Source organism: Silurus aristotelis (genome assembly GCF_946808225.1).
Source record: "Silurus aristotelis genome assembly, chromosome: 28".
NCBI classification, from domain to species: Eukaryota; Metazoa; Chordata; class Actinopteri; order Siluriformes; family Siluridae; genus Silurus; species Silurus aristotelis.
In genome coordinates, this window is record NC_139601.1 from 13,244,171 (window position 1) to 13,255,390 (window position 11,220).

General features: G+C 38.0%; 1 protein-coding gene across 3 annotated transcripts in view; it reads left to right on the forward strand.

Moving 5' to 3' along the window:
* Positions 1-8,853, forward strand: part of asic1b (acid-sensing (proton-gated) ion channel 1b) — a 348,288-nt gene extending 339,435 nt beyond the window's left edge. For all 3 annotated transcript variants that reach the window (XM_083534482.1, XM_083534480.1, XM_083534481.1), the window contains 2 exons: positions 3,775-3,876; positions 7,527-8,853. In XM_083534482.1, coding sequence (XP_083390608.1) covers positions 3,775-3,876; positions 7,527-7,622 — 198 coding nt within the window. In that variant the 3' untranslated portion in view covers positions 7,623-8,853. The remainder of the gene's footprint in view (positions 1-3,774; positions 3,877-7,526) is intronic.
* Positions 8,854-11,220: the final 2,367 nt, after the last annotated feature.

Sequence of the window (11,220 nt, forward strand, 5' to 3'; positions counted from 1 at the left end):
CAAAACTAAGATTGGCAGCAGTAGTTTTTAATAAAAAATAGCAGGATAAGCAGGCAATCAATCGGTCAGAAACCAGGAAACAAATACATGGCAAAACTGTCCAATCATCCAATCAGTACCTGGAGTGGAAAACATGGCACATGGCAGCAGTTCAAATAAAATAAAATACCAGAGGCAGAGAACAAATACATCACAATGGCTATCATCCAATCAGAACCTGGAATGAGAATCAGGAAAAGACATAGATGTAGAAACAGGCAGGGAATAGAAGCATGAACTAGGCACATTGCAGCACATAGACAAAAAGAAACCAGAAGCAGCTTTCATCCGGTCAGAAACTGGCATCAGAAACAAAGCACATGGCAGAAGAGAGCATCCAATCAGAAACTGGAGGTGGAATCACAGCACACGGAAAGCAGGAAATTATTCAGTCAGAAACTCAAAGCGGAAACAAGGCACATGGCAACAAGCTGCCTGTAACACAGACTAAACATTCAGCACCTGGAACAGAAATGCAACACCTACTGAAATATCTGTGTTTTTAGTTAGCGTGTACATTCTTCCAGCAATTATTATATAATTATTATATATTATATAATTAGCATGCAGCCTGTTAATGCAGAAGTGGTTGTTGTTCCCCTGGCTGGTGTGAAATTGATTTATTGCTTATAGTCTACTATAAAGCCTAGTGGCACAGATATTTTAGTGGCTATTTGCTCAGCTCTGCACACCCAAACCCAAAAGTCAAAAAGCTGCATTTACAGTCAGATAAAGGCTGCACTGTTGACAAGGGCAGAACTAATAAAAACGAAAAGAGTCAGTGGAGTCAGCTTTATTTCTCTGTGCCACTGAGTATCTCTGCAGCCGTGTGATTTATAACGCTTTTCATCTCCAACAGGCTACAATTACAGTATAGAGACACTGTTGAATTGTCAGCTCAACTACACACCACAGCTACACGCAGACACTCGGTGGGAAAATGGTAGCTCAGTGATTAAAATGTTGCACTTTGGATTGTTTGGTTTAAAACCCCAGCACCACCAAGCTTTGACTGTTGGGCCCAGTAACAAGGCCCTTAACTGCTCAGTGTATAAATGAGATACATTGTTTTCCCAGAATTCGGCAATGGTTCAACTTAAGATTTTTCGAACAGTTGTTTTTAGTGTTTCAAAGCCCAATTTTAGCGCTTGTCTCTCTCATTATAATCACTGAAACAGAGCCTCGTGTGTCCACATGTCCGCATCCGCATAAATATATACTGTAAAATGTATACATTGCAGCAAAGGTGGGAAGTAACGAAGCATAAATACTATGTTACTGTACTTAAGTAGATTTTTTTGTATCAGTACATTTCTTCTCTATTTATTTTTTCAGACAACTTTTTACTTTCACTCATTACATTTTTTACAAAAATATCTGTACTTTCTATTTCTTACATTTTCAAACCAGACTCGTTACTTTAGTTTTAATCTATTTAGTGACATGATCAATATTTTTCCTTCTCATTGCATGCCATTATAAGCCCATCAACCTAATTCTTATCATTGCCTTTGTCGTTGTCTTGTATTTTTCAACCTACCACTGGTGTATAATTTTCTGGCTATTACACACCACAGATGTAGGCTAGCCTGCAAAGCTAACAACGAGCAAGGCAGAAGCAACAAGAAGTATGGGGTTAACATGGATGAGACAGAGGGAGTCAGCGATGTAAACATGAGAACAGAGACATTCCTGATCAACTGATCATCATCATCTTTTCTCTACTTGTGTTCTATATGGTGGTTGTTCAGCCTGGATACATTCATTAGATAACAAAAATGTTAATTCTTTTGTATTAATATGTTAATATGATATGAGGTCCAGTTACCAGCATGACAATAAAATAGGTAGTAGTATTGACTTTTTACTTATTTACATGCCAGAGCACAAACTTCTTTACTTTAACTTGAGTGAAAAAGTATAGTCAGTACTTCATCTTAAAACATGAGCATCTGTACTTCTGAAATACAAATGCTAATTTGTCTTGAATATGATTTGTTCCATAAGTAGTTTTCAGTTATTTGTTGAAAATGTAGGACATGTTGAAAGCTCTCACTTTAAAAGACCAACATGAGAGACCAGTCACAGGAATGGGGCATGTTCAATTTGTTTAAATTCAACTCATCATCCAGTGATTTTTGTAGCTTTTTAGATATTAGTTAGTCATTGGATCATTTATTCTACCTTCAAACTATTCAAACTATCAAGGCTTTTACCATATATTAGAAAATAGAAGCTAAAACAGTGTGAAAAACTAAATACAAACTAAAAGTAATTTATAAAAGATATCAAATAAATTTGAAAGTATTTTTGCACCATTAAAATTGACTGAAACAAAATGAATGTGTGTGTGTGTGTGTGTGTGTGTGTGTGTGTGTGTGTGTGTGTGTGTGTGTGTGTGTGTGTGTGTGTGTGTGTGTGTGTGTGTGCGCTTGCTTGTGTGCGCTTTATGATAAATGACATCTCAGACCTGCTGCACTAAGTCCACAGAGCCGTATACAATCCTCACTTGCAGCATCTTCAATGAATTGCCTTCTATTTCAAGGCTCTGATGGACCGAACATATGGCTTCCTGGTCCACAGCGGAGTTCCCGAAAGCATCTGGCTCGTTTTTCGCATTCCCATTAGTACAACAATTTGTTTGACACTTGATGCTTGAAAATATTTTGGAATTCTGTTTTTCTTTTTTTGTTCCACACAATGGATATTAGGGATGATGACATACTAAAATTAGCAACCTTCAATTATAAAAGCTGAAAATAAATGCTAATGGAAACCTCCCAGAAAAGATTAGGCCATTTTTAATTTGTGAACGCACTTAATATATTATGTACACTGCGAATAATGAGTTGCATGTATGCAGTGAAACAGTTCACAAGGGAAAAAAGGGATCACAATAGATAAGCCTTTTGCCTTCAAAAGCGATAGGGAAAATAATAAATGCACAGGGAATGCAAGCATGCCAGCTTGATTAAAGAAGCATAATGAACCATACCACGGTTGCTTTTTGGCATGCCAGAGCTGGTGTTCTGAATAACTTAACTGCTCTTTGTTGTACCAAAGCTAACATTAGCATATCAGAGCTGGTGTTTTGCATTCCCAGGTTGGTGTCTGGTTTACTGTAGCTGCTTTTTATTCTACCAGAGGTGCAGATGATTTGGCATACCAGTGCTGCCGATTGGTGTAACAGTGCTGCTGTTTTGGCACGAGTGAGCTAGAATTTGGGATACCACATATGTTGCGTGTCATCCCAGTGCTAGCATGTGGCATGCCAGAGCCAGTTTGTTCGACCTACCAGGGATTGGCATATATTCGCACTGCAGTTTGGTACAGAATTTTATCAGATTTGGTGTAAAGCGCTTCAAAGCTGCTTGATATGTGTAAAATGGCGTTTGCCATACAGGAGCTGGGCTAAAGCATTTTAAAGCTGACCTTTAGCAAACCTGCCATTTTGTATTCCGTTGTTGGTGTTTGACATTCAATGCTCATGTTTAGCATTTCAAAGCTAGTCTTGGTCATTTTTGAAGCTAGAGTTTAGCATCCTAAGCGCACAATTGCCCTGATAAACATTAATCCTAAAGGCCGTGTTCTACCAGCCCAAGCTCGACACATCAATCTGATTCGAGTTCCCAATGATGCATGTATCCTTTGTTTTCACCTAATTCAAATTAAGATGTCTAAGTGATATTGTGGAGATAAAGGCAGTGCAAACCCACCATGTGTTCTCTTTAACAGGTGATCAAGTACAAGCTGTGCCACTGCAGGAAGAAGAGCCACAAACGCAGCAACAACAACGATCGAGGAGCCGTGCTGAGCCTGGACAACGTGCAGTGCCATGTCAGTATCTAACCAACAACTAAACACTAAGGCATAGAGGGGAGTGTGAGAGAGAAAAGGCAGAACAGGAGATCAGAATGACAAAATGACTGAATATGACGTGAAAAGATGCCTAAACTTTAGGCTAACGTTTCCTTACTCCTGATGTGATACCCAAATTGGATTGACTGAAATGAAATTATTCTCAAGGCCGAGGGGAGAACAAATAAAACTTTTTGAACTAGAAACTTTTTTAATTCTCTCCAACGACTTAGTCGAGATACTGAGTTAGGTCTACTGAAATTGTGCTTAGATGGAAATAAAAACAACTTGGGGCAAAATAAAGTTGAGGTAAACAAAGAAAGTTTGGCAGGTAGGAAAACTGTACACAGCTGTAGGGCTGCCTCTTTTAAATTAGCTCGCTGTAATCCGATTTGTCTTGAAGCAAAGCTTGATCAAAACTAGCTATGAAATTGAGGGAGAAAATGAATGAGGATAGTGGTGAGAAATGTAAAGACAGCCACACACAAACAAATAAATGGTGACAGGATAAGCTGTTGCATGTGATGGATGTCAGATTTGTTAACTGTGTGATATGTGGCAGCTCTGTGATTTTAAAGGGCTGAGCTTTAATTGCGGCAGAAGTGGATTATAAACCAGTCAGTGTAAAAAGACAGTTTCTTTTCTCTTGTCCTCTCTTTAATTTTCCTCTCCTCAGCTCTCCTCTCTTCTGTTTCTCTGGACTCCATTCTTGTCAGCTCTTATCTTCTAATTTGTTCTAGCTTTGCCTCTCTTGCTCAGATACACCATAAAACACTAATTTTATTGGTCATTATTCTATGTCCTCTTCTGCTTCCTTCCTATTTCTTGCCTTTCATTTATAAATCGTTCATTTAATAAGTTACTCAGTTCCATTAGCTTTATATAGGCATGACCTTACTAGCAAGCAGTGCTGAGGAGCATTTTGTTTGAAAGACATTTAAAAACTGTGTTACTGTATGAATGATTGTGCTGTACTGTATTGTAATTATCTAAAAACCAATCAATTGGCAGCAGTGCAGTGCAGATCCAGGTAAAGAGCTTGACTTAATGTCAATGTCAACAATCAAAACGGGAAAGAAATCGATTTCACTGGCTTTGACCAAGGCATGTTTTTTAGTGTCAGCCAGACAAGCTCGTTCAAGCTGAGGAAATTTGGTAAGCAGAAAAAGCACCTCAAAATGCATAACAGGTCAAGCCTTGAGGCAGATGTTCTCCAACAAAATAAGGCGCATTGGGTTTTACCCCTGTCAGCCGAGAACAGAAAACAGGCTACACTGGGCACAGACTTATTTCAGCTCCGCTAGGCAGCACACGTTTCCAATCTTCAAGTGCCCAGTTTTAGCCCACTGTTGCCACAGATTATTGAATAATAAATAATAATAATAATGCACAAGATGATTTGTACAACAGTACCAGCTAAAAGCTTGCATATCTTTCCTCCAAAAAAATTTATATTATTTACACAAAAAAACTGGAATATACCCTTAAACATATATATACTGTATATCAACTGCTTTGCCTCATTTTCAACTTACATAAGAAACACATTTAACATTAAAAATCCAGTTTACCAGTGGTGGAAAGTAATAAAATAATTCTTACTGTACTTAAGTATCTGTACACTACTGAAGTATTTCCATTTGGGGAGAATTCTACTTGACCTTCACTACATTTCAAGTCAAATATCTTACTTTCTACTCAACAACATTTTGCAAAATCATCATTTCTTTTATTTATGATTGGATAAAAACTTAACTGGTCAATCACGCAGCAAGCCACCAATCAGGGTAGAGCACATGCTCTGTTTTGAACTTGTTTTGATTGTTGCTTGGTGGTATCTACTGATCACAAATATACAGTTCAGCATCAGTTCAACAGCAAGCAGAACATTTTGTAAATAATAAGTAATGGAAGAAACTGCCTTATCTGCATGCTTTTTTTTTTTAAGTAGTTGAAAAGAAGGTTTTTGGGCTCATGATCATTTTAATAGATAACGATCAGTGTTTGACTCATTAATATCATTCTATTAATAGATCGGTGTGCTGAGAGTAACATTAGAGTCTTTCCACATAAACTGAGTTGATTAAGCAGAGAGTCTTGTGATAAGAAATTATAATATGACATTATAGCTATAATAAATCATAGTACTTTGGATACTTAAGTACATTTGAAGGTAAATTCTTTTGCATTTTTACTCCAGTGAAATTACTGGAGTAATATTTTACCTACTGCATATCTACTTTTACTCAAGTACATGGTCTTTGTACTTCGTCCACCACTGCGTTTTTTACATTTAGAACGTGCCTAAAACAAAAAGAGTTTCATTTTAATGTTCATATTTATATGAAGACTGAATTTGCCACTTCCATGTTGTTTCTGGGATAAAACACTTTGGCATAAATGGCACAAAGTTAGTGTCATATCCATGATCAAGAATGTATTATTGAATAACACAATTATGACGCTGGCCACTGCAATTATGTAAAAAGGTTTTATATTTATAGCTGTCTTCATAATCGCCTGCAGGAATGTGCTCTTGTAATTAATGTTCCTGGAAAGTTCACACAGATCAGTGTGGAGATAAACCCTACATCTTTAGAGCATCCTTGTTTGCTGGAAGCGTTTAAACATTTCTGCATACTTATCAAATATTATTTGCAAAAATATCAAATCTTTTTCTCATAGATCAGTATGTTTACTTTGATACTTAAGTCTGGTTTTAAAAGTACTTTTGTACCTTTAATCAAGTAGAAACGTACTTTAGTCAGAAGAGTTTTACTTTTGCAGGAATGTGATATGAACTGAAATTTAACTTCTTAGTCAGGTGACATTTATATATTTGGTTTATAAACATTATTAATATAATGAAGTTATGATAGACGTGATGTCAATAAGGGGTCCATGAAAATATAAAAATGTTTTTATTTAATTTTATATTATTTTGTTTTATTTGCTACACTGCCTACTGTTATTTAAATTATATTATATTTTTAAAGTTACTTACATTTATTAGTCTGTTTGGCTTGAATTGTAAATGTATTTCAAGCCTCAATCACTGTGTCGTTAAATGTTGTCTACTTGATGATAAAACACTAAATAATTTAATAATACCTAAAATAAATAATCTAATAGTTTGATAGGGCTAAAGATTATGATAAATTTAGTTTACAGTAAGCTCCAAATGTTTTCAGACTCCCTGTGTTATGGTGTTTTAATTCTGGAGTTTATGTTAAACAATGTGTTAAAATAACCTTAATGTAAAGTGATGTTTGTTCCCTGCCAGCCAGCCAGCCAGCCAGCCAGCCAGCCAGACAGACAGACAGACAGACAGACAGACAGACAGACAGACAGACAGACAGACAGACAGACAGACAGACAGACAGACAGACAGATAGATAGATAGATAGATAGATAGATAGATAGATAGATAGATAGATAGATAGATAGATAGATAGATAGAACTTAGCTTAGTACAAGTACACAGCAACAAATACCAGAAGTGCAAATAGTGGCAATTGTTAACAAAAACAGATGCACAGATTGTTGTTTACAATTTTGACACCAATCCAAGTACATGATTCATGACCACACAGTTCACAGTTACATAAAGATTTGTTCTCTGTTTTCAGCCTCCATGTGAAAACCTTCGCACTCCCTCCACATATCCGGCTAACATCCTACCTCACCATCCAGGGCAGGGCAATTTCGAGGACTTCACCTGCTGAGTGAGTGAGAGAGGAGCTGGTAGCGTTGGACTCCAGCTCGCAGTGTACAACCAAAGCCGTCTGACTACATCCTCACGAGCACCCACCCCATCCCGGACAACACCCAATCGACTTTGGCTGGATGTTTTAACACATCGCATTGTGTCATCTACAGTAAAAAATGTAATAAAATAAGCCCAAACGTTGAACACTGACTCCAAGAAAATACTGTAGTGCACACCCACGCGTGTACTTTTGAACGATTTTCTGAACACTGCCTCAACTGGGAACTCCTTCTTTGACAAAAGCATTCGAGATGTGGAACAGCCCAGCTCACACGGACAGGCTTCATGTGGCCGGAGTCCCCTGCCTTTTCTGTATATAACAGCGGCTATACACCGTCTTAGACTGAGTGGCTTAATTAGATTGTTAGAAATACTATAGTGCTTAATCCATGTAGCAGCATTCGTGGTGACTGATGGACTCCAATGATGTTCCACTCACAATCAGTGTCTCGTTTAAGAATTTATTTTTTTCCAACTGACAGGAACTGATCAGCGGTTCGCGGTGAAGAAAAGCTGCGTTCAGCAGTCTCTGTTGTCCCATCCAGCTCTCATGTCGTGACTGCATGCTTGTATTCGTCTTCCTGTGCATGTTTTCAGTTTTTTTTGTAACCATTCTTATTATTGCCAAGTTTGCCTCGAATATATACAGGTGTGTGTGGGGTGTGATTATGAGTGTGTGTGTGTCTTGTTTGGGTGTCTTAACCCTACAATTGTCTGTATGTGTGATATGATTTGTGTGTGTCCTCTGCCTGAGGCGTGTAAGCTTGATATGATATGATATGTTATGATATGTGTATGATAATGACATGATCCGTGTGGGTGTGTGTATGAGTGAGAGTGTGTGGTCCGCCGCTTATCAGTGAATTATTCTCTCTGTTTCGATTCCGTGAGATTATTATTCCTTTTTTTTCCAGAACTGTCGCCGTTTCAAACATCATATCGAAGCACAAGACCACCATTATGTACAAACTGATGAAAAAGAAAAGGCTGGGTCATGTTCTTTCAGAGACTCTGATCATCATGATCATCAGAATCGTTAAAGCTCTATTATTCCGATTTTTGTTTTTCTACAACAAAAGAAAAAGAAACTAGTAGACATGTTGCCTGATAGTCCAGTCACCATCTTTACAGATACTAGACTGTTCTATTTATCTATGAAGGTATAATAAATATTATTGAGAGTTTTAGACGCGTTCTTGTAATTTATGTTCCGGAGGGGGATTACAAATGTTGGTACAAACATCCAGTACCAACATCCATAGCAGGTGATACTGTGTGGGGAAGACATAGCGCACATTGTCACACTAATGAACAAATGACAGCAATCTGGACACATATCATGATTAATGATGGCAAATAAAGCAATCGGACTGCAAACTGCGCTTTGCAAAAAGTATCAACACAGATATCTGAAGCATCTTACAACTTCAACACAAATAACCTTGTAAAACTTATTTATGGAGGTTTAACAGTATATTTAATAGAGATGGCATGGGCAGCCAACCTAAGCACTCATGGTACTATCAGCGAGCCTAGTCGTTAAAAATTAGTGCACGGTGCAATAAATTGCACTCAAAAGTACAGAAGCAGTAAAGTAAGCATGTAGAAAAAGAAAGGTAAAAGGTGCTGCATAATTGTCACTTGTACTTTACAGCGTGGCAGATTTGCTCAATGGCCATACCAGAGTGTCGATACCAGGGCTTGAACCCCCGAACCTCCAAAGGAAAGGTAGAGAGAGGGAACACACTGAGTCACAGCACCAGTTACATCAACATTATAACATCTAAATTGTAAATCCGTTCATCGGGAGTAAACCAACAAAGGTCAGTGTGAAAAGTTTGGTCAATTCAGGTGATATTTTTTAGCTTATTTGGTTTATAGTAATGAATAGTCATAGTGATTATGCCAGTGGATGGCAATATGGGGTTACTGATTTTTTTATTACTTAATTATCTAAATTATTATATTTATTCTAGCTCTTACGTTTATTAACCCAGGGGTGTTCAACCTCTTCCACAAAGGGCCGGTGTAGGTAAAGGTTTTCATTCCAACCACTCAACGGTCGTTATTGAGAAATAAAAATTAGAGAGAGAGCACTTCAATCGTGCGAGCACTGAGCACTGATAAGACACTCCTGCTTTCTTAGACCAAGTTCTACACGTTGCTCAGAAGTGTAGCTGCCAGTTACATCAGTGGCATAACATCTTAAACATAAAACTCTTCATTGGTAGCAACACTGTAGGTCAGTGGTGGAAGGTTGGGAAAGAGTATCTACAGGTAATTTTTATGTGAGCAAAAATAATAGCTTCCAAACAGTACTGTTGTACTTGAGAAAAGGGTAAAGGTAAAAGAGGGGGATTTTTAATTGTTACATGTACAACAGTCAGGCATAACTTTAGGACCACCTGCTTAATAATGTGTTGGTTCTCCTTCACTGCCAAAATAGTCCTGACTGTATTCCAGAATTAATAGTAACTTCTTCAGCAATTTGAGGTACAGTAGCTCGTCTGTTGGATTGGACCACACGGACGGACCACTTTTAATAGACACTGATCACTGCAGACCGGGAACAGCCCTCAAGAGATGCAGTTTTGGAGCTGTTCTGACCCAGTTGTCTAACCCCCATAATTTGGCCCTTGTCAAACTCGTTTAAATCCTTATGCTTGCCCATTTTTCCTGCTTCTAACATCAACTGCTGCCTAATAAATCCCACCCACTTTTTAGAGTCAGACTTTATAGGTCATTTATAATGACTTATTATGATGCAATGAAAACAATGAACCCTTTTTTACTTACGGTTAGGAATGAAACACTGCAAACCCTATTCAATCAAAGGTAAGTAGGGAAGGTTGTAGCTCAGTGGTTAAGATGTTGGACTTTTGCTCAGTAGGTTGTGCTTTCAAATTCCACCACAATTAAGTTGCCACTGCTAAACCCTTGAGTGAACTTCTTAACCCTCAACTGCTTAGTTGTAAAAATCACTCTGGAAGGTTCCCTGGTGGTCTAGTGGTTAGGATGAAGCGCTTTTACTGCTGCGACCCGGGTTTGATCCCCGGTCAAGGAACCAAACCCAGCCATTAGAGTTGCACAAGCCAGTACACTCTTAGTGCCGGTCCCAAGCCTGGATAAATGGGGAGGGTTGCGTTAGGAAGGGCATCCAGTGTAAAAACATGTGCCAAATCAAACATGCGGATCATTAACATGGATGATCCGCTGTGGTGACCCCTAATGGGAGAAGCTGAAAGAAAGTTTATTGTTAGTCACTCTGAAGTCACAGGAGTGTCTGCTAAATGCTGTAAATGTAGTAGGTTACTTGTTTTGGTATGACTATTTGTATTTTTGACTACTAAAATATACATACTCAGTTTTCAAAAAGGTATAAATGCATGCAATAATCAGAACCCATTAGATTCATATATCCTGCTGAGATCGAAGGTGTTTCACTCTCATGATTTGCTAAATATCTTTCTAATCATGTATTTATGGGCAGTCAATAACCTCTCAGCATGGTAGCCACCAGATCACTGGCCTGTTTGTCGTCTCTCAGGAAATTT